Genomic DNA, 24592 nt, shown 5'->3' on the forward strand with positions numbered 1-24592 from the left:
CTGTTACTGTTATTGCAGTTGATTGTTGCCAACGCTCGTGATTTTATCGGAAGAATCACGATATTTGACGTTTAACGTAAAGCCCCAGCTCCTAGAGACAAGCCATTAGGGAAGATTCTCAGCTTCTATTTTTTTAAAGTAACCTAGCCCTCGTGGCTGTGAGAAAAGCTTGAAAACACGCCCCAAAGGCATCCTAAAGGCTCACACACCAAAAAATACCCACCCTCCCCCACCACACACCCCTATTTATTCAGAGTTTTTAAGCCAATCTCCAGGTCTGGGGGACATGACTCGTGATTTGTGACGATTGGCACCACTGCCTCCGAGCTTGTATCACTCTCCACCCCTCTGTAAACACACTCCAGCCTTAAAAACCCAGGTGGCGGCGAAGAGAAGATCTCCGGCACAGGAGTGAATATAGCAGCTGTTAAAAGTTTAACTTTATTCTTCTTTTGATTGAAAAAGAAAAGAGAGAGAAAAGTTACAAAAGTACTAAAGAAAGGCAACGATTTTGACAGGAACTCTCCGCTCTCCATTCCCACCTCTTGGAATATCGTACAGGACGGCAGCACACGGCACCTGCGAGGGCCAATAAAAACACGTCACCCTGCTTGGCAATCAGCAAGGTGCGTTTTGGGGTCTGATTCCAGCAGCACTGACTGAAGCCTTAGAGTAGGGGGCACCCAACCCTTGCCCGACTGAGGGCCACACTGGCAGTTTGAGGCCCATGCCCAATTTGCAGAAAAGGGAGCCAGGTTATAGCTGCCCTCATCTTTAATATGGAGATGCGGCCCCAGGAGTCAACAGCTCTCACCATGCAAGGCTCCAGCTTGATCTAGGCAGCAGTTAAAGATCATGTGCATCATCAAAACAGGATAGAAGCTGAGTCCCCACTGGAGGGAGGAAGATCAACTAGGAGCAACATCTGTTTTGAAATGCCGCTCGAGCTTCCGGTCTCAAAAGCAGCACCCAGAGAATAAATCAAGACAACCCCCTTTATTTAATGCTGGTAAAAGGGGCTTTATCCACAGACCTGAAATCCTCTAGTCACAGAAACAGGAACAGCAAGGACAAGATTCCCTACACTGACCTCTCCTGCCAATGTGCCCCAACTCGGACCTGCAAGGAAAAAAGGGGAGTTCAGTCTCCATGGCCCAGCTGGCCCTGGCCTCTCCGCTCAGGCTCCCAGCAAAGGGGCCAGTTAGTGCTGGTTTGCCATGTGGGCTGTTCACAGAGAAAGGGACTGGGGCCACCCGGCTCATTTTATATGGGGCACCAAAGAGCTCCCCACATGACAGCTGGTGAGAATTTTTCAGAAACCCCCAGTTCCTCCACTGTGCCCCTCATGCTCCAGAGAAGGAGAAGAAGATACTGCAGCCCTGGGAAGGACGCAGCTGACCAAAGCTCTGAAGGTTCGCTCAGAGAGGGGAGCATCCAGGGAATGGGGGCTTCTGCACCAGACAGGGACATAGAATCTGAGTGCACTGAGTGGGCATTCCCACGTTAACTGCACCTTTGTGGCACAAACCACATCGCCGTCCAGTGAGATCTCAAAATTGGTTCAAGTCTCACTTGTGACGAGGCCTTCAGTGGTTCCCACAGCACATGACATGCCTGCCCTAGGGAAGCTGTGGTTTGACGAGCAGAGCTCCCTCAAACGTGCACCATCCCTCGGGCCTGTGTTGAAATCATTTGGTCTGCTGGTGCGCACAGAATCAAGTGAGCTCAACATCCATCGCAGCAAAGTTTGCAAGGCACCGGCAGAATGAGGGCTTCCCAGAGGGCATGGTGGACTTTGCTGAAGGAGGTTGGTGTCATCAAACTCAACTCAACCCTTCTTAGGCCAGGAGCATGGGGGCACCCGATGTCAACCTCAGAACGTCTCCAGGGTGGACACAGCCCTTGTGGAGAGGGGCTCCAATGATGTCCCACTCTACTAGGTTTTTCACTCAGCCCTGTCGTGTGAGGACTGAAAGCGGATGTCTCAGTGTACCCATCGATGACTGAGTACAGACCTTCCATTTCCCACAGCAAAGACCAGCAGAGCACAGCAGGATTCCCTCCATCCTGGCACCCTGTGCCCCCCTGCCTGTTTTAACCATTTTTAGATTAGACCAATGCCCCATAATAATAATCAGGATAGGCACCTGCAGGCTCTACATTCACACTCCCCACCCCCAATTGCCAGGGCCCCTCAACTGCAACAGGGTTTAAAGTAAGTGTCATTTCAGGAACCTTGCAGAAGGGCTCCATTCTCTCTGTCGGGCACCCAGGCAACCTCTGTCTCCAACCCTGAGAACTCTTCAGTTTGGGAGAAGCGGCTGGTCCTAAAGCAAACCAGTAGAAGGCAGAGCATCTGGAGAGAAATCTACTCAGTTTTGGTGGGGATGTGTCAGCCACCTACCCGGTCACCAGTGCTGCCCTCCATGCAGTGACGCCTGCTAGCCCTCTGAGGCTCAATACACCTAGTATGTCCATGTGTCTGACGCCACCTTCATGGCTCCACAGTAGCTTATGAAGCAGACTTGCTCATTTCACCGAGAATGACGTGAAACTGGGCCCTGGTGCAAATCCACCTGTTTTCCCACTGCCACACAGATTGCTATTGCAAAGATGTCCCCCCCGTCCCACCCCTGCCAGGGGGATGGGCGGGTACGAGAGTTCCTGAGGTTTCGGAGAAACTCCTTCAGTAGGCACATGACGGTTCTTCAACTGGAGCTCCGGGGCTCCGGGGCTTCAAGGTGCTGAGGGAACGGAAGGCAAAGGTTGAGGGGTCGTACACCAAGTGGGATGGGGGGCGGCTCCCACTGACGCTCTGTATGGAAAAAAGAAAAGGGAAAAGGAATTTGTCAGTGCTCAGACACGCTGCAAGCAGTGAACTGGTTATTAGGTGTGTGCGCTGCTGCCCTCTGCTGGATGGAATCATGTCTGCCCCAATGTGTGTCACAGGCCCTACACCAACAGCTAATGGCAACCCCACAAGCGATAACGTTATTTCCTCGGGGGTTTTTTTCAAACCCATGTCACTAGACTGGGGCACCTGGGTACCTGTGTGATTAGGAGCCATGGCCCCTGCCAATAGTTCAGTAATGCAGCAGTGAGAAATAGGGGAAGGCTATATGGGGGGCAACCAGAATTAGGGGGCCAGAACAGTCAAGCAACAACATGACATCACAGTTAGGGCCAAGTGAACCTGCATTTAGCTCCTCAAGTGAGTGCTGGGTCTAAGAATCAGCCCTCCCAACCTTGTAAAATCCCAGCCACTCACTACATGCCATATTATCACAAAACACAAGCGGCTTCAGGTATTTCAGTCACTATCTATTAAAGATGGCCTAGAACCAAAGCCCTGGACTCAGACACCCTGAAACTCTGGGGATCTGGATCCAGACCCTGCAGCCTCTGGCCATCTCTACCTTCTCCCTCTCAAATCTCTTATCTAGTCTCTCTCATCTCTCTCTGTTCTGTCTTTAATTTCTCTCTAGTTCATATCCTCTCTCTGAACTCTCTCTCTAATCTGTTTGATCTCTACAATCTCTTTCTGTTCTACCCCATCTATCTCTAGATCTAATGTCTCTCTAATCTTTCCCTTCTTTAGTCCACCCCACCTCTTGCTCTCTGCTGTCTGCCTCTCTAATCTATAAATTATCTCATCTAGTTTATCAAATCTGTATTTTATACACAAACACACACACACACAAACTAACTTCCTACACTAAAGTTGTTTCTTTCCCAGAAACACTTGACTCCTTCTCTGGGGAGATTTGACTCTAACCAGGATTACAGTTTGCACATGAAACTCTTGGATTTGCACTCTGCCTCACTCCAGAAGGGCTTACACTATCTCAGATCGCTATGGGCAGGTTCCTCTGTATGCGCCTGATTTTCAGAAGCTCTGCGCATCAGCAGCTCCCGAGGAACATCAGCTGGAGTGGCGGGTGCTCAGCGTGTCTAATAAATCCTACCCTCTCTAGATTTGAAACCTGACATGGAGACATCCAGCCTGCCGTCCTTTCTGAGCTAACTAGAGCCCACTGCCTCAGACCAGAGTCACTGTGCAGGCTTCTGCCAAGGAAACTATTCCACATGGGTGAACCAGGCTTAATAAATAGGAAATAAAATAACACCCACAAGGTTTCAAAGATGGAAAGCTGGTTGCTGGTGACCAATGGAGCCAATCTTATCTGCAGAGCCAGGAGAGAGCCCGTCCCACGCAGCAGACAACGCAGTCCCAAAATAAACCACGCTGCCTTCAAAGAAGGGCCAGGAGCTGGCTGGAGCTACCTCAGTGCCCTATGGCTCGCACATCAGGGCCCCACAGCCTGGTTTGTACCATGGCCCCCATAGACTCCTCCCCTCACCCCCAGCATGGCAAGTGTAGGAGCAGAATAAACGCCCTGCAGCGAGGCTGCATTGCATCACAGGATGGAAACGCTGCTCCCTGGGAGACTCTTTGGAGTGCAGGGCTGGGACCTGTGGATCAACCAATTCCACTGCTGGTCAGAGATTCACCCACCTTATGGAGGTGCAGTTTCCCCCTTTCATCTCACTGTTGTTTTCTATCAGAAAGACCACAAATACCCCCCAGCTCTGCTCCCCATTCCACATCCCCCAGCTCCGCTCCATCTTCTACACAGACCCAGTGCTGCCCCCCCCCCCCCCCCCCCCAAGCCCAGCTCTGCTCTCCACTTCCCACTCCTGCTTCGGTCTCCAACCTTCCCTCTCCCACTCCGCCTTCTGCACTGCCCTCCACAGGCCGCCTTCCTGCTACCCTCTCTTCCTCTCGCCCAGCTAGCTAATCTGGCTGCCCCTCTCCGCTCCGACAGGGTGCCCAGCACCAGAGTAGCTGAGCGCCTCATTCTTGCTGCCCCGCTTCCTTTTCAGCCAAGGATCTTCTGCAATAATAAAACCGCCTAGAAATCCTGGCCTCAGACTGTGTGCGCACAAAGCACACGGCCCCGCCCCCCAGGCACACCCACTGACGACACTTTAATCCCTTCGAATCTGGGCTAACGCACAGCACAGAGTTGTTTGCATACAGCCCCGACTGTCCCTGTTTCCAGCCTAACTGGCATTCAGCCCAGTCCTTGCAAAGCATAAAGGCTGTCTGCCCCTGAGGAGATAGCAATGAATCTACCCCCAGAGCACAACACCATCTCCCCCTTGGCCAGGAGTGGGTATCCAACAGCACCACCAGGGGGAAGCAGAGCATTCAGGTAGCCCACAGAGAGTTTACGCACTGGAATTGGGATACTGTCAACTTGTGGTTTGTGTTTCCCGGCCAGAACCCTTTTGGTCCTCGCCCTCCTGTCCCATCCGGCTTCCACTGACGTCCATGGGAGCTTGGCTATGGACAACAGTGAGCGCAGTGTGGGGCCAGGGGAGAAGGCACACCTAAGGTGGGCTACACCTATACACCGCAGGCTACATTTGACCCTACAGCTGATGGCTGGATGCATCAGGAGCTGGCTCCAGCCTGCCCGCTGTCTCTCCTCTGCGTCCCCTAACAAGGACATGCTGTTTTCCTGAATGCAAGTGTTACTCACCCAGCCTGGGTGGATGGCCCTTTTGTCAAGGAATCAGGGCTTTTAGAAACAATTAGCAGCTCTTTTGTCTCGTGGTACAGAGACGTGACCTCTGACACCTCAAGGTCATGTCTAACATGTGGCGGTCACCAAACCCGGGGCCTCAACCTTTGATCCCCTCTTCCCCCGCCCTGATGGATTTTAATTTGTGATCAGCAGGGGGACACAACCTTTCCCTGAAGGCTTTCCGGCCAGCTGAAGTAGTCAATAGGGGCATTACACCTTAGAGATGGAAAAAATCTGTTAGATCATCCAGCCCCTGCCGCGTTTTCCATCTAGCTCTGAGAGCAGGGATTGGAGGGATGCGGGGGAGGAAGGGGACAATGTTTCTAGGTTCTATTCCCAGCTTTGCCACTAATTCACCACGTCACCAAGGGACATTATTTATTTTAAAAGGAGACTCGCACAAAAATGCATGCGCCCGGCCTTTCATGCACGGCTGCCCCCTCGTTCATCGAGGAGGTCCTTCAGTGTGGAAGATGCCAAGGTTGTGCCTGGCATCAGCTCTGCCCAAAGCTCCAGCCAGCAAATCGTGCCCCACTACCTCCCCTGCTGCCTTGGCCGGCCATACGAGAAACAAGAGAAGCAGATTTAAGAGCCTCTGTTCAATAGCCACCTGCTGTGGGGTTATATGTGATGTGTGCCCTGGCAGGCCTTGGAGCTGGTGAGTAACGTAGCAACCCCTATTCAGAGCTAAGGGGGCAGAATAAATCAGCAGATTTGTCCCTCTCCTGAGCAAAGAAGCTGCCTGTCAATGCTAAGAGGGAAAGGGAACAAAGAGGCTGGCAGTGCCCTCCATTTTGAAATGCCAGATGGGATCAGGGGAGGTGTCTGAATGAGATGATTGCTGGCGGGTGGCAAAGACCAAGGCAACAAGAGAAAGAGCTGGGGAGAGGGACCCAGAGGACATACGAAAAGCCACCCACAAAACTCATCACGGCTTGGGCAGAAAGGAGCCCTGGGGTAGCGCTCTCAGCCTCCAGGGTCCACGTGTGGGTAAAGCAGCCTTCACACCGCCTCCAAGGAACCCAATGGTAGAAGCATGGCACAGAATGAGAGCAGAGATGGAGATGAGAAAGCTGGACAAGACATGGGGGAAAAGAAGGGGTTCACAGAACGCTGCTCTGCTCCGAGTGCTGCTTCTAACTGATCCATTTCTACCCTGCCCTCCCGTTTTCCCAGTGCATTTGCTGTATCTATCTGCTGTTTCACATCACACTCAGTTGTAAGGAATCTGGGGCAGGCACTGTCTATTTACTATGCATATGTACAGCACCTTCCACAATGGGGCCTCTATCCCTAATTCTGGCTTCTTGGTCTGCATCATGATGATATAATAAAATAATAATAACTAATGTTACATTTATGTCACTCCTATAAGACAAAGGCCCTGTACTGCAAGAATCACTTCCCGCACCACTGGAATGCAGCCACCTCGGAGGTGGAAGTTGGTTCACAAAGCACAACACCCCCAGACAACAGCTGAGGACAGGAAGTGAATACTGTATCTAATTGAAACCACAGCGGGGACAGAATGCGATTTCTCTACTTGAAACTTACTCAGGACATCGGTATCCTTGCAGAAACTGCCACTGGATCTTTTAAAACCTCAACTGGACAGGATCTGTTCGATGTCAGATCCAAAAGATGCCCTCACCTGCAGCACAGCATCCCTTAGCACCATGGATTCAGTACGGTTCAGAGGGAAGAGCACCGTTGACTGAATCAGTATCACCCCTTCCTGCAGAGCTGGCGTTTTCTTGGGAGCTCAGCCTCCTATCCTCATATTTACCACACCTGACCCTGCTCAGTCTGAATCCGAGAGAACATTTGGGGGTGCAGCGTGTGGTCGTCTCGCTCTGATACTCAGGATGATGCGAAGCCCTACTGACCTGCTCCCAGAGAGGAGGATTGCCAGGTGGGAGAACAGAGTCACCCTGTCGTTCTGCCTAGTGCCTTCGCCTAGTTCGGGCAGCTTTCCCATCAGCCCTGTCCTTCCCTCGGGCATCTAGCTGTGCACTGTGACGAAGGTGAGGCAAGATGGCTCTTGCTGATGAAGGAAATTCAAGTCACTCCTGTGTTGGCAGGTCTTTGCAGCTTGCCATAAACCTGCTTGGCAGCCCGTGCTCTGCAACCGCAGCCACAGCCTGATTCTTGTGGCGGTTCCTTGGAAGGCAAACCTTCCGCGTTTGATGTTCCAGGGCAATGCCTCCACACGAGTGACATTCCGGGCAGCTGGGAGATTCACACAGCCCACAGCCTAATATGGCTGCACGCTCATTGCAATCATTAACTGGGGTGGGGGGGCCTTAATGGGTTAATGCAATTTGTTTACACAGCAAGAGAGCCGGCTGAGATGCAAGGACTCAGCTGCTGATAGAAGGGCACACATTTCTTTGGATCCACACTTGTTCAAACATGCACACATCCGTTTGCACACGTGCAAGCTGACAAGCACACACGCTTGCATGGCCATGCTCCTTTCTACATTTGCACTTGCACGCTCGCATGCACATTCACAGGTGCACGCTCATTCCCACACATTCATGTGCACACGCACACCCATGCCCAGATTATTCACCCTGTGCCCCTCCCCCCCACACACACACACACCCTAGGACACACATGCACTCCCAGGCCTGGACATCCCTGCAGTGTTGCCCTAACTTGAGTCCCAGCCACACACATAAGCCTTCACTCGAGTGGGGCGGTGCTTTTAACTCAAGTTGCCTGGCCTGGCAGGCAGTGTCAGCGCCAGCTTGTGCTATCACCAGCTGCTGACACAATCGCCCTGTGCAGCTATCCAGTCACTCTGTGCAGCTGGGGTGCTACTCCACCATACGGCTAGGCTAACTCCAGAGGAGTCACTGGAGGGTAGATAACTCAAGTTAACTCTGCAGTGAAGGCACATGGAACATTTACACAGCAGCTGCTGGTGTGAATGGCATCTCACATGGCTGTATCTGCACTAACCCTACTCTAGCCACCTCACTCAAATAGGGTTGAGGACGCTGTGGCCTGGACGTCAGCGTGGACAGTGCAAGGGAGCCTGCAACCCGGAGGGTGTCAGGCGGACTTGTGCAGCTGGTACGGAAATCCACGCTGTGGCAGCGGCATCCCAGCTATTTTAGCGAGCTAGTTAGAATCCAGCTAGCTAGTTCTTACCCCCACCTGCAATGTAGGTGTATCCTGAGCCTCAATCACATACATTCCCTAATGCACACACACACACATGCCCTTTGTTCATATATACTCACTCTAGACACACTTCCTCACGCAGACTCCTGTTCTCCCACGTGCACACGCTTGCAAATCTCTATCGTAACAACAGACTGCTACCAGCATTGCATAAATGCAATAAATAAGAAACCCAGCTTGAAACACATTAACTAAAGATCAACTAAAGAAAGTCTGGATGACACCCGGACCCAGGGGCCCCAAAGGCAGCCAGTGTCACTACGCAGATTAAAGAATACAGCCAAAATCCAAAATTTCAGAGCCCATCAGATTAGCAGCTCAGCGAAAGCAAAGGAATTTGCAGCCACCCCACAAATTTGCTTCCTGCATGAACTGTCCCTTAGGCATGAATCAAGAACCACGGAAAAAGCTAAATGGGGAAGAGGTGGTGTTTAGGGCTCAGAACTGCAGAGTTTAGCTCGACAAAGAATTAAAACCGGAAGCTACCCAGGAAAACCCAAGGAAAGAAAAGGATGAAGGCAGGGCTGAACTACTGATGCAGCACACTGCTGCAGGGTGCTGGGCTGGAGATGCTATCTTTTGGAGCTGATGGAAAACCAGGGTCCTGACGACCTAATAACCTCCTGGTCTTAGTCATCAGACTGAGGGACTTAGCCCTGGTTTCCTGGCCAAATTCAAACTCAGGTTAACTTGACTATTCTGCTAGCCTAAGGTTCCTTTGCAGTTTCAACAGGACACAGGAGTCTTCTTCGCTCCTTGATCTACATGGTTGCAAAGTGTTACTATGCTCTATTAAATAGCTGCTGCGTTGCACACCAGAGGTGGCTGCCTCTTGGTAGTCGGAGAAATGATCTCTTTGTAGGTCCATTTGTAAAGTCCTTTGGGATGAAAGGCACCATGTAAACGCTCAGATGATGTGGAAAGGAATAAGTCCACAGTGGAGTCCTGCAAAGGAAGGCCATGACTGTGCACAGTGCCCAGCCGTCATAAGTGGGCAGGACCAGAGGTGTGCAGGAGCATGTTACCCAGCCACAGTTTGCAGAGAAGCCTGCGGAAGTCAGGGAGAGTTGATGCTGCTTGAATCCACACCACAGCATTTGCAGGTGTTTTTAATGCCAGTTCCTTCTCTCCTTCCTGTCATCACTGCAAGGTTGCCATAAAACACTGGTGACCTTTCAACTTTGATGTACAAACTCATAACCTGTGGGTGAGGAATCTGGGGTCTAATCCCGCCTCCGTGGTAGACTCGGTGCACGGCACTGAGCAAATCACAGCACCTCTCCTGTGCCTCAGTTTCCCATCTGTAAAACTGGGGGATAATCCCCTCTCCACAAGGGTGTGGTGAGGATAAATCAATGAATGTCTGAGCGCTGAGATTCGCAGAAAGGCAGTTTCCTATCATTTACTCTCTCGCTTCAAGTACTTTGCAAAATAGAGACCCTCAGGCAGGGTAAACTGCTGTAGCTCCATTAACTTCAATGAGGCTCCCATGGTTAGCACCAGCTGAGGATATGAAGCGGATCAAATATTCCTCTTTACAAACACAACACCCCATCCTCCAAAGCCTTTCCCCCACCCCCGCGCATATTTCGCTTAGTCTGGGATAATATCCAAAATACCTCTCGTGAAAGAACTTAACTTTGGGACCCTGGTTCTATGTAAACACAGTTCTCTCTGTTGGGGCTAGGAATGAAATCCCAGATCCAAACACTCTCTCACTTGAGGGAGTTCAGATCCAGAGCTGAAGTCTGCAGCTGTGGCCTGTCCCTAATGTTTATGGACATCTTGCTGACAATTCCCACTCCCACACCCTTCTGTGAAATCGTGGAAACCGCCAGGTCTTTTCCTCCATCAGCTAAGAGCTGCCCAGCACCCATTTCACACTGTACAGCAATGTTGCTAGGGCCAGTTTGGCTTGTGAAGGTCATGTAAACACACTGGTGTCCTCGTAAAATCAAAAAAAAAGAACCGCCAAGTGTTTGCAAATGTGTTTGCAGAGTTGTCAGGTGGCAACTGGCAGAGCTACAAAGGTGCAACCAGACAATATGTGAACTTCTTTGGAAAGACCTTCAAAGAGACCTAACAGATGCTTTATGCTCAGTTACCCATAACCAGGGAGAGCAGAAAATGTGCCAGATCTGGGTTCTTGCTGACGCCATCCTGCAAGATAAGCCTTTTCCTCCCCTCTTGCTGGCACGTTACAGTGCCTTTGAGAAAGCTGATCACAGGCCCTGATTTAGCCTGCCTAATAATCCGAGACCCAGAGGGCATGTGATGAAATGAAAACAGCAGTACATTCAGCAGGGTATGCTTCTGAATGTAGTATGGCTAAGCTGCACAGCTCACTGCCACAGAGAACTAATGAAGATCTGCACTCTGGACACTGTTCTCGCACTAAGGAGACGGCCGCATATGCTCCCGTGCTCTGACCAGTGCGGAGCAAGGCAGGGTCACAGCTCATGTGCTCTTTGCCCCTCTCTGATCTGGACTGACTAGCGCCCCGGGGTACTAACTAACAAGCTGCAGCTGCTGCATTGTGTACAGCGGAGGGACTGCAATTATGCCTGGCCCCTGTGCAGAGGGCACAAGCTGAGATCTCCTAGCACATCCATACATGGACAAGACACAACCTGGTCCTTATTCCCTCAATTACAACTCCAGAGACTCTTCCCTGATCACCTGTCTGTACTCTACTGAAGTCCCAATGTCTCCCTGTTCCCTTCCTATGACAAGGATATCCACTCTCCGCAAGGCAGCGTCTGACACTTACGCTGACTTTTAGTTCAGTTCAGGGGCTGGCCCTGGAACCTGCAGAGCCATGGGACCAATTGTCTTGAACATGGTGTGTGCTTATGTGTGACCTCCGTCCTCCGCCGTGTCAGCCCAGGGCCTTGCAATTCCATGGAGCCAGGCAATTTGGCACACAGGAGATTATCCTTTTAATTTAGAAAGAAGCCAAATTAAAAGTGCAAAGTGAGTATTAATCATCCTGGCAAAGGCTGACATAGTGCACTTGCCTCTGGACAAACAGCCTCAGTCATGGAAGCCAAGTACGCTAACTGGGCGTATTATGACAAACGGTGTATATGGAAAGAGGATTACCCTGCTAAGGACTTTGGGTGTGAATGGGAGCCAGGTTCTCACAAGCCTCACAAACAAAGGGGAGCCTGGAAACAACTAGAGCAGCACTGGATGCAGTGATAAAGGAAAGTGCCCCACCACCTCCGATTTTACCCTCCACAGCGTGTGCCAGCAAACAGAAGAGCCCTGATGGAGCATCACCAGTCATGGGGCAACCCTCACTGCCCTCCCCCCGACACACACACACACTCTTGTCGTGCAACCTCATGGGCCACTCTCATTCCCAGACCCCACGGAGTGACCTCATAGGCCCCATCGCTAGTTGTCTGACCCCATGCCTCCTTCTCAATTCCTTTGCGCAACCCAATAGGTCTCTCCCTCCACCTCACTTGTGATCCCACAGGCCCTTTGCATTCCCCCCACATTGTCACAGTCCTGGGCTTTTTACTCCTTTGCTGTGCCTCTCCATGTGGACAGCGCTTTCTGACTCATCTTCTTCGCACGCCCTTCCCGTAGCAGCGCCGCAGCAAACATCAGGGATGGCATCTCAGCATTGATAGTGCTGGGCCGGCCTCAGGGAGCAGGGTTTCAGTGTGGAGGAGCAGCTGAATATCTGGATGCTTCTCCGAATTACCCCAAACACTTAGGCCCACCAAACTGGGCGAAGTCACACAGTAAGTCAACCGCATATCTGGGAGTCATTATGCCCCAATCTCTTACCACTGGACTCACTTCTTCATAGCACTGTAATGGCTGTGTCTCAGAGATTCAGATTACTCCACAACATTTACCCTGCAAGCATCTACATCATTCAGAGAATTTATAAAGAGTGGGTTGCAATCAAATTGATTTTTTCAATGAAGCATAAAAGACATGTGACTGTCCCTCCTCTGGCCGTTAGGGACAGAAATAAGGCTGGCTGAGCTTGGTCAGTAGCCAACTTTACAATGAAATCCAATAAAAACATGTTCAATAAAAAAATGTCAGGATATTTTGAGTGGACAGGGCCTTCCACGGTCAACAAAGGTGGATCTTCCCCTCATGGAGGAAACTCCGGACAAAATGCTTTGTCAGGAATTCGCCATCTCGAGAAACAGGGCTCTCAGGATGGATAGCAATGCACACATCTCTCAGCGAGCAGGCCACCCCTCTAAAGCTGTCCCGTGGCCTGGCTGAGAGACATTGTGTGAGCTGGTGAAGATCTGCACTGACTGCAGTGGAGCTGTGCCAATTTCCCCCAGCTGAGGATCTGTTCCACTGAGTACAGCGGAGAACATAAGAACGGCCATACTGGATCAGACCACTGGCCTGTCTAGCCAAGTATCTTGTCTTCTGAATGTGGCTGGTGCCAGATGCTTCAGAGGGAATGAACAGAACAGGGCAATTTATCAAGTGATCCACCCCCGTCATCCAATCCCAGCTTCTGGCAGTCAGAGGTTGAACGACACCCAGATCATGGGGTTACATCCCTTACCATTTTGGCTAATAGCCATTGATGGACCTATCCTCCACGAACTTATCTTATTCTTTTTTGATCCCAGTTATAATTTTGGCCTTCACAACATCCCCTGGCAACAAGTTCCACAGGTTGACTGTGCACTGTGTGAAGAAGGACTTCCTTGTGTTTGTTTTAAATCTGCTGTTTATTAATTTCGTTGGCTGACCTTTGGTTCTTGTGTTATGTGAAGAGGTAAATAACTCTGCCTTATTCACTCTCTCCACAGCGTTCATGATTTTATAGACCTCTGTCATATTCCCCCTTAGTCGACCTATGCTGATTACCACCAGATTGGGGCCTGGATAAGCAGATCAGAAAAATCCATATCCCCATTGGGTCCTTTGCTCAGCAATGCAGCCAAGGACTAAAATTGGCCAAGGGGATTGTGCTCCCCTATTTCTTCCAGAGGTCTGGGCTGAGGCACATCAGCAGGGGATGATGTGGATGGGAAGTACTTCTGAGTTCCTGCTCTGCAGCTAGACAAGCCTTCAGCCTCCAAGGCCTAGCCAAGTACCTTTCACCAGCACTAACTTCTCCTTAAAAATAAATATGGAAAAGGCACATCCTCCTTCTCTGCTAGCAGCAGAACTTCCCACAGACGCACTGGCCACTTCGCTGTCTACAGTCGACCTACTTACAGCGCAGTCACAGAACAGCATGGCTCTCAGAGGAGGTCTCAGTGGCACAGCACTGGAGACATTCAGGACAATCTCTCTCTTTTATTCAAAGGGCCAATGGGAGTTTGGCCATTGACTTCATTCAAGGGGATCAGGAGCTGACTCTAGAAGTAGATTCAACAAGGTACTGGACACCTCAAGGCGAGTTAATATCCACTTACTACTTCTTTCTCCGGGAGACAGTGGAGCTCCTTACCCTACACGATGGTGCTGTCAGTCTGAGCACCCCAGAAGGGAAGGAAGGGGCGTCACACCCATGTATGGGACAAACAATGATGCATCCTCAGTAGAGCCATTCCTCCCACACCCACTCTAAGTGTCTTAGGAAGGCAGGTCTTGGGAGTGAGTTCACCTCATTGACGACTTCTGGGTTATCGTCCTGTCTCTGCCAAAACCTCACTGTGTGACCTTAGAATCATAGAAGATTAGGGGTGGAAGGGACCTCAGGTCATCTAGCCCAGCCCCCTGCCCAAAGCAGGACCAACCCCAACTAAACCATCCCAACCAGGGCTTTGTCAAGCCGCACCTTAAAAACCTCTAAGGATGGAGATTCCACCACCTCTCTAGGTAACCCATTCCAGTGCTTCACCACCCTCCTAGTGAAAACGTTTTTTCTAATATCCAACCTAGACCTCCCCCACTGCAACTTGAGACCATTGCTCCTTGTTCTGTCATCTGCCACCACTGAGAACAGCCTAGTTCCATCCTCTGTAGACCCCCCCTCTCAGGTAGTTAAAGGCTGCTATCAAATCCCCCTCACTCTTCTCTTCTGCAGACTAAACAAGCCCAGTTCCCTCAGCCTCTCCTCATAAGTCTTGTGCTCCAGCCCCCTAATCATTTTTGTTGCCCTCCGCTGGACTCCCTCCAATTTATCCAAATCCTTTCTGTAGTGGGGGGCCCAAAACTGGACACAATACTCCAAATGCGGCCTCACCAATGCCGAATAGAGGGGAATAATCACTTCCCTCGATCTGCTGGCAATGCTCCGACTAATGCAGCCCAATATGCTGTTAGACTTCTTGGCAATAAGGGCACGCTGTTGACTCATATCCAGCTTCTTGTTCACTATAACTCACAGGTCGTTTTCTGCAGAACTTCTGCTTGGAAAGTCACATCACCTCTCCGTGCCTCAGTTTGCCTCTCTGTGAAATGAGGATTCTGATATTTATCTGTCTGTGAGGCTAAATTCATTAATGTTTGCAAAGCACTTATAGATGTGCAAAATGCCATTGCCCTCTAGCTCCTTGGGAAGGCACATTCTTTGCCCCTCATTGCAGAGCCAGAGCCAGGGAAATATGCCCCAATAATGCTCCGTCACCTAGCAGGCTTCTCATTTTCAAACAGCACAGGCCTTGCCAAAGAGGCTAAGGTCAGCACATGTTCCTTTTGGCTCCAAGCTGAAAGGTTCCCTTGTTTTAAGGGAAGAGAACAGTACTTTTCTGCAGCAGCCGTTTAGGATACAGATGCCAACGATAAGAGGAGGGGAAGTCATTCCAGGGACCTGGCCCCTGTCCAAGCAAGGGACATTCTCAGGCACTGATAAGACCGAGGCAAGAACACAAGGGAGTTTATGTTCTGATTTTTAATCCCTATTTTATTTTTACATTGCAGAAAACATCTCCCTGATCGGACAGATTATCAGATTGGCCCAAAATCCATACTCCCTCTCTGCCTGCCCCAGCAAGAGCTCTTGCACAGGGACTTAGAGGTTGTGTCCTCCACATGCCTGCTGCTGCTGAGATAAGCACAGCTCCGTCAGGCTCCCATTCAGGGCTCCTGCATGCACAACGTGTGACTGAACAACAAGGCCGGGACTGGATTAAGGGCAGGAATGGCAGGGCTATAATGCAGGGTGAGCCCTGAGGGGCAAGGGACAAAAGACTCTCCAATATTATCACACAAGAATATCCCTCGGCCAGTGTGATGCCTCCTTTCACACACCCACACCACACACATACGCACATTATAACCACAGACACACACACTATTCAGTCTGCATACATACACCGCCGCACAAAAATGCACTATTCCTGTGCACTCGTGCGAATAACCAACACGTCACACACACGCAGAGCCACACAACTCCACATCTGCATCTAGAAATTACATTACATTGCACACAGAGAAACACAATGCACACTTTCCCACACATTAAGCACATGCACATCCATTACACATTCATGTATTGCCCAGACACGTACCTTACACGGATCCATTACACCCACAGCCATATTTCCCACAGTTTGTTACCTCCTATTTATTTGTGCAGCCCTGCCTGGGGTGGCGATCCTCCTACTCCATTATCCATTGTGCTCTCTCTGGGGGTCCTCTCTTCCACCACAGCACCTGATGCCTCAGAGTTGCTCAGCTGGTGTTCCTACAAAGGTTTCCTACAAGGCCAAGCCACGGCAATGTTTGGGGTTTTATAAATCTCTCTCTATTAATCTGCCTAGATTCTTGCACATGTCACACTGATATCCCATCATCCGGTTTCAGAAGAACTGCTGAGCAGGCTGGAAGGACGACTGATCACACCCCTCTGAGCTGGCACAAGGAAAGCAGCTTCTTAGTGCAACTGGCTGGGTGAGACAAAGTCCATGGGAAGGTAAAACCCAGGCTATGTCAGCCCACTCCAGAAAGGCTCCAGGGAGCATAAGCGTTTCTAAATGCTAACGCAGCGTGCATATTTCAGGGAAGAAGGGCCATAATAGCTGCCACTCATCCTGATCTCTGCTCACCAGTGCTGATTTTCACAGGATGATCTCTCGTCCCAAATATTCCAGGGATGTGCACAACATCTCATGACACATGGTAACACAAGCAATGGAGCCCAAAAGATGTCATGTCACAACAACTATTTACAAGAACAATATGTTTAAAATGGTAACTATCCCACAAAGACATATGCTGCCCTCTTGTAGAATCTTGTATCTGGGAATCTCAAAGTGCTTTACTGACATTACAGTGCTAAGCATCAGAACACCTCTGGGAAGTAGCTCAGTATCACTGTCCCAATCTCACAAATGGGGAAACTGAGGCATAGAGTGGTGAAGTGATTTGCCTAAGACTATTCAGCAAGTCAGTGGCAGGGCTAGGAACAGATCCCAGGAGCCTTTGATGCCAGGCTCCTGTACAGACCATTAGACCACACTGCCTCTCTACCTACCTACACGTCAGGCTGATTCTGTTGCAATCTCTCCTTACGCTGCTACAGAATTGGGCGATTGCTAGTAATCTGAATTTAAAGAGGGACTGTAAGCTCTTTGGGGCAGGGACCATCTTTTTGTTCTGTGTTTGTACAGCACCTAGCACGATGGAGTCCTTGTCCATGACTATGACTTCTTGTCGCTACTGCAATACAAACTGATCTCAGGTAGGGACCTAACCTGCTTAGGCACGTCTGAAAATCCCATCAGGTGCACAGCTGCATCTTTAGACACCTGAGACCTTGAAAAAGTGGCCCCAAAGGGTTATTTTTGCATCAAAAACTCACATGTGTTTTGAATGTGACATTTTTGCCTGTTCCTCATGTCAAACATCCTTACTTGGAAATAATCCCATTTCCACTCAGGACCCAGCACCTCTCAGTGGGAGAAACAATCATCTCAGTTCGCTGTGAAGATCACTGACATTCAAGGTAGGTTCATGGACCACCAAGAACAACAAGCCAAGCTCAGGAGCGGAAATGCAACCACCTCCTTCCAGCAATCCAGCCCACTCACACAAGCAGTAATCCTGGAAGCACTGCTTGGTAAACAGAATCTTCCCCTGTGCTTCTGAACCTGCCCTTCCTGGATGGCAGAAGAGAGTAGAAAACGTTTGGGGCCCCGTGTACATAGATTGTCAAGGACTCCCTTGATGAGGCAAGTCCACCACTCATCTTCAACTATGCAAGAGTGTGACCAGTACAAAAGAAACCATCACTCAATGACAGAGACCTATGCAAATTACCATTCAGTGTCTAATCTGGTTTCTCCAAGCAAGCCAAATCAAGCATCCTGCTGCAGCTGCACTGCTGTAAGGTCGCCCGTGTAGCCACTCTATGTTGGCGGGAGACGATCTCCCGCCGACATAGCCCTGTTCACGCTGGCGCTTCTGTTGATGAAACTTATGTCAGCTGGGGTGTGAAAAAACACACCCCCGGCTGACAAAAGTTTTACCAACAAAAGTGCTAGTGTTGACAGAGCCTAAATCAGGTTTTAGGTCAGGACATGGAACAGACAGAGCCCTTGCTGCTCTGATGGATGAGCTCCATACACATCCTGCTAGGTCTCTCTGCGTCTTTTATACTGTTCATCACCAAATACTCCTATCCCTTCTGCTGAAGGGGGAATGGAAATGCCCTAAAATAACTCCGTTTTTTCCTCTCATACCAAACCCAGAGGGTCATTATGGCCATCTTCCAAAGCCCTCACCTCTGAGTCACAGAAGCGTCAGTCCTCTCGCCCATATTCCTCAACATTTATATGAAGCAGTTAGGGGAAATAGCGCAACCACAAGGGCAGACCTGCTAGTCCAAGTCAAGGTGTCTCCTGCTATTCAAAGCTCTTAATGGGACGCCCTAGCTCACCTCTCCCTCTCAAACATGACCACCCACAACAACTACATTCCACTGGAACCATGCAACTATTGGGGGAAGAGGGAGGAATGAGCATGGGGCACAGCACGTTGACAGGGTCTGGGCCTAGACTATGGAACTCACTCCCACAAGAGGTAAGGATGACCAGGAACTTCACCTCATTCAGAAACAAATGCAAAACCTATCATTGGCTTGGCTTCACCTCAATACGTTCCTCTCACATACACAAAGACCCAACAGTCTAATCACAAGACTTGCAGAGCAGGAAGAGAGAAAGGGACTGACACTGCTTCTCATTTTACATCCCTGGGTGGCACCATGGAAGAACCCAGACAGATTTCCACTTCTGTGAAGTCAATACGAGTTCTGCCAGAGCAAGGACGTCAGGAGTTGGACCAATAAAAGAGTAGTAATACTCTGCACTCCGATACAGCCTCTCATCTAAGGATCTCAAGATGTTTTAAATATTATCTCCATTTTACAGATGAGGAAAACGAGGCCCAGAAAGGTTAAGAGATTTGCCTGAGAAAATCACTTAGTCTTTCTGTGTTGTGCCTCGGTTTCCCAGCTGTAACAATGTTACCTCACTGGGGGGTTCTGAAGATAAATCCATCAAAGCCCATGAGGTGTTCAAATACAATGGTAATGGGGGCCGCAGAAGTATTTAAGACTGAGAGATGCCATTCTCTCTCTTTTCTTGGGGTGACTTTAGAAGCATGGATCTCACAGCACCATCAGAAAGGCTGTGCTCTGCTTGTCTGTTTTAGTGAGGACTGACTTGGGCTCAGGAGGGAGTGAAGGAATAATTCAGTCTCAGATTCTCCAGGGCATATGAAGTGAGCTGCAGTAATGAGCTTACAGCGCTAGGGGAAACCTACACTTGACTCTCTCACCTTCCCTATAGTAGGTGCCACTGAAACCCATAGGGAACTGTTGCCCAAGCAGCACAGGAATAACCACCAGCCCTGGGACAGAAAAGACAAACAGACTGAAAGAGTGTGTATGAAAAAGAAGGCACCAGATAAACAGCTTGCACCAAAAATAAGGGGCCAAGACTAGACCGGCAGCATGTGCGTGCAGGATAGATGCAGCCTGTGGAAGCCCAGTACTGGAATAGCAAGAGATGGTTGCTGGGAAGGACTGAGCTGCCTCGACACAGCTCTCTAGAGGGTCAGGCTGGAATACAGAGTGGCCAAATGTCCTGATTTTATAGGGACAATCCCAATATTCATGGCTTTTTCTTGTACAGGAACCTATTACACCCCATCCTCTGTCCCAATTTTTCACACTTGCTGTCTGGTCACCCTACTGGAATAAGAGGGAGAGCACTAAAAGTCAGGATTAAGACACACGATCAGAGTTGTCCTGGGTCACAGCTGGGGTTCCTGCAGGGTTGGACTGAAGTGCCTTGGCCAAGGGGATTATGGGAAGCTGTCTCCCACTAAATTTACCCACAAATTAGCATATGTCGGGGGGATGATGGCATGGAAAGGTAGTACAGCAGCGTTGGGTACATAGAGGGCGAGGATACTCCAGTTCTCAGTTCAGTTTGCTTTTGGGGTGAGCTGTCACGAGGATACAGTATAAACCACAAAGACACTATCATGCATGTTGGTTTGCATTTCCCATTCATCACCTCTAGCTGTCTAACTGTTGAAAACAATGACTGCAATGAGAGCGGTAGTTTTTGCACAAGGGACGTTTGCTTTCTTCTCTCTGGTTAACTGATGGTTTGTTTTTGCCTGTACGGTATAATTATACTGCAGCTCATCTGAGGATCTTTTGGGACTCAGCTGTTAGCCGACTGAATGCTAGATGGTGAAAATCAAGAACTGATAGTTCTAGCTAGAACAAAGTCAAGGCATTAGGAGAGCATTGGGAAAACCCTCCCACGAAGCTCTACCAATGGGCCTCAATGCTAATGTCGTCTTGGAGAAGGGAAGCATGCTCCAGTGGTTAGGGCACTGGCAACCTATTCCCTGCTCCACTTCAAACTTCCTGTGTGACCTTGTACATGTCACTTAGCCTCTCTATGCTTCAACTCCCCATCAGTAAATTCAGGCTAGTAGCACTGCCCTACTTTACTAGGCTGTTGTAAAGATATATTCATTAAAGAATGCGAGGTGCTCAGATACTCTGGTAATGGGGGGTCACATAGATACATAAGATAGTCCTGAGTTGTAGCTCCCATTCCTAGTTATTTCAGTCCTGAGTCTCACACAATTCTCTTCAGTTGTCACCTGCCTCCAGGCTCTCTGCTACTCTGTCTCTGGGATTCTCGCACAGTTTGGCCAATGCATCTCGCTCCTGTCCTGCAACAGCCATTATTGCAGACCCGGCCTGGGCCCCTCTTGATCGAAGAGGATCAGAAGTGATCGATTGTAGAGTGGCTTTGTGTAATTACATGCATTTACAGGATGCCATAGACTTTCACTTCAAGCAAGATTTGACCCCAAGGTCTCCAGCGCTGAGAGGCTAATATATATCCCCTTTAGAACCAAGCCTCAATTATGTTGATTACTGTCCATGCTCAGAAAATCCTCCAGACCAACAACTCAAAGGACAACCAGCCCAAAAGAAACCTCCACAGACCAGCTCTCATTTGTAGAGCTTCAAAGGATGCCACCTCATTCAGACACATCTGGAAAGGCACTGGAAATAGACAACTTACACGAATTTTAATAACTCTTGTCTTTGCTCCACAGTTCTTCTTGAGCAGCATCTTCTGAAAGAGAAACAGAATCCAAGGATTAGTAGCAGTGGTGTGGAGGGAACAGACACAAAGCTTGCATTGGAGTCACTTTACATCAAACAGGATGGATGGTTCAGAGAAGTAAGATAAGACAGGAATACCAGATCAGACCAGGGTCCACTAGCATACAGTCTTTGATGGTGACCAATGTCAAGTACTTCAGAGGAAGGTGCAAGATACCCTCTAGAGGACTATTATGGAAGAACTTACCCATGGAGGAAGTTTTTTCCTAATTTCCACCAATTAGTGGTTGGCTTAGACCATGAAGAAGGAGAGTTTATATGCCTTTTACGAGAAAAAATTATCCTAGTTAATGTAAGTGTGGATGTTCCCATTATCCATATTTATTGTTATATTTATTTATGTAGAGTTACACAACAGATTTTAAAAGCACCTGCCCATGGCTCTAGGTTCCTCTGCCATGTATTCAAAAAGCCATCACACTTGTCATGAAATATGGAACCATACACCTTGAAGAAGAGGAGTTTGTTACAAAAAACAGCTACAGAGACAAACAAACAGGCTTCCACACAACTGGAGTCCCAGCTCTGTCTGTTTTGTTTATCAGGAAGTTTTATACAGCACTCAGACATGTAGGGGCTGAATAACATCAGAGTTAGTCCAAAAAAATCTGACAAAAACTATGTTAGTTGGAAAAGAAGAGTTTTATAGAAAACAAAATCTTCTATGGAAAAATCTTTCAGTGAAATTTTTCAGTTTTTCAAAATGAAAAATTTGGGGGAACACCAATTATTACTAATATATAGTGGATTTTCCCCACTTTTTACTAGATGGAAAACAGTAACAAAATATAGAAAAGTGTTTTCTTCCTTACTTTCCTACACTTTGCTATTCTTCAACTTGAAAAACTTTCCCCCACTTTCTGTCTGGTTTCCAACTTTTGCCAATTGGAAGACTGGGATACTCCCTGCTTTTTCACTCTTTTTTTGTAAACTTTCTCTTATTTTGTCCAGCCGAAAAACAGGCAAACTACATAAGGGAGATGAAAAATTTGAAAACTAAAACAAACCCCCCCCCAAAAAACCCAAATACTTGGTTAAAAAGTTGAAACAAAATATTTGAGGTAAAAAAAGAGTTTTTGGCTTGAAACAAAACAACAAATTCCCAAGGAAACCCAAAAGTTTTTAATCAAAGAATTTCAAAGAACTTTCTGGCAGAAAATTCCACTGGGAAAAAATTATCCCATCTTTTCACCAGCTCTAATTAATCTGCTGCAAGTAAACACGCCTTTATAACATTAGTACAAACAAAGAATACAAAGCAACCTCCCAAAACTTGGAAAGGAAAGAAAAAAACACCCACCAGCAGCACAAATAACAGAGCAGGGCACCCAGCCTTCAGCAAATGCATCCTTCCCCAGATACCTGGAAGAAGAGATGGGTCTTGCAGTAGGTCTTGAAAGATAACCCATTTGGGCTCTTTTGGACCAAGTGCATTTCAAAGTGTAGGTGCTCTAAGGACTGATTAGTCATATCCGACAAATATGATTAGTTACTGGCCTGAATCCACCATTTTCATTGGCTATCAAAGAGCTTTGTTGTAGCTACACGTAATTAGTTCCTGCCCCAATATTCTGCCTGGGGACCGCAGCCTATGATGTCAATGTAGACCCAAGGTCCCTAACCCTGCACAAACTACGTGCAAGCAGACAAAGAGAACTGCTGAACTAACCCAGGCCTGTGCCACCCGGCTAAGCAAGTAATGCTTTGGGAATTCCTATAAAAGCCTGCAGGGCTCCATTCCCAGCACCCCTGCGAGGGAGTTACTGCAAGCCTGGTATTTACTGAGAGGTTACTGCCTGTTCTTAAGGACCCCCCCCCCCTGCCCCCAACGATTGTTCACTGAGATGAGGTGGGGGCGGGGAACCTAGGGGGTTGAATGTCCTTTTACAAAGAGACTGACTGCCTGGTCCAGGGAATGTGGAAGCAAAGAGTCATGGGGTCCTACAGGGTTTCATCCTCACCACAAGCCCCTCCTACAAAGCCACTGTGATGTCTCTCACCGTATCTTCCCACTGGCTGGGAGGGTAAGGCAAGTCCCCCCAAGCCGAAAAGCTTACCTGCTGTTTGGAGGTGTGGGGATGGCCTGCACACAAGAGGGAGCAGCATTGTCTAGTGGTCAGCGCCTAAGAGCCAGGACTCCTGGGTTCTAATCCCATCCCTGAGAGGGGAGTGTTGTTAAAGCAGGGAACTAGGCAGCCAGGACTCCTGGGTTTTAATCCCAGCTCTATTACAAGCTATGAGACCTTGGGCAAGTCATTTGACTTGTCCATGCCTCTCTTAAACTGAGCTGATACTACTCAGCTATCCCCCACAGGGGAAGGGAGTTTCAACATTTAATTCAGTGATGCCTGTAAAGTATTTTGGGATCCACAGCTCAAAGGAGCTATGGAAGAACAAAGCATTGGCAAGCAGCCTGCTTAATCCAGTCCCTGCTCGTAGGAGGCAAGCATGATACCTCCCAGTCTGCCCTGCAAAGCTTCCACTGATTCAAGGGTTCCCGCTCCTAGATCCCTTTACTCCCGCAAGGCACCGTGGAGTCACACCATTCCAAATAGCCAGCTTCAGATGATCATGGACACCAAGGCCCTGATGTTTACTCAATCCAGCTTCTGACTAAATGTGGGGACAATTAATTGTGACTGCTGTTGCACCTATGTAGCTGCCTCACAATCTTAAAAAAGAAGCCAAAGATTACTTGAATAAATACTACACTTTTTAATGAACTGGCTTGGGGGGAGGAGTGAACAAATAGATGGATGGATAGACAGACCTCACTGAATGGAACTAGTATTGCTCAGCTGTATCATAAGCCCTATACTGCAAACAGATAATGGAGATTCTCCTTTAGCTAAAGCAGTAGGACTGAGCTTTAAGTGGTAGAGTATCTTAGTTCCATCCCTGTTTCTGCCTTGAAGTTCCAGGTAGCTATGGTGGACAGCATGGTGGCAGCTGTGAAGTTCTAGGTAGCCACAGACTTGTTACTTGATAATGACCTCTCTGGTTTGCCCCTGGTTGGACTTTTTCAGGACACAGAAGTAAAATCTAGAGAAGAGGAAACTTCAAGAGCTTCCGAGGTTTGGATAAGAACCAAAAGAGCACCGGTGAACCTCGATCCCATCTATTCTCTGTCTGTTGCACTTAATGGTCTAGTCTCCTGTGGGCTGTAATACTTTGGTCTCCTTTTAGTTATTGGGTCTAG

At 48.9% G+C, this 24592-nt stretch overlaps 1 protein-coding gene across 5 annotated transcripts in view; it reads right to left on the minus strand.

Moving 5' to 3' along the window:
- Positions 1-423: 423 nt before the first annotated feature.
- LOC137164163 (uncharacterized) overlaps positions 424-24592 on the minus strand; it is a 72267-nt gene continuing 48098 nt past the window's right edge. The window contains exons 4-7 of one of the 5 annotated variants that reach the window (XR_010922958.1): positions 21290-21343; positions 2405-2815; positions 1034-1119; positions 424-579 (exon numbers count right to left, since the gene is read on the minus strand). Coding sequence is in view for 1 of the 5 variants with exons in the window: in XM_067564786.1 (XP_067420887.1) it covers positions 2687-2815; positions 21290-21343 (183 nt within the window). In the remaining 4 variants the exon portion in view is untranslated. Of the gene's footprint in view, positions 2816-21289; positions 21344-24592 lie in introns of all 5 variants that reach the window. The other 4 variants (XR_010922959.1, XR_010922956.1, XR_010922957.1 and 1 more) reach the window with 4 other exon arrangements.

The sequence above is a fragment of the Emydura macquarii genome, unplaced genomic scaffold, assembly GCF_026122565.2.
Source record: "Emydura macquarii macquarii isolate MOO-44397 ecotype Brisbane River unplaced genomic scaffold, CSIRO-AGI_Emac_v2 contig_2676, whole genome shotgun sequence".
Lineage (NCBI taxonomy): Eukaryota > Metazoa > Chordata > Testudines > Chelidae > Emydura > Emydura macquarii.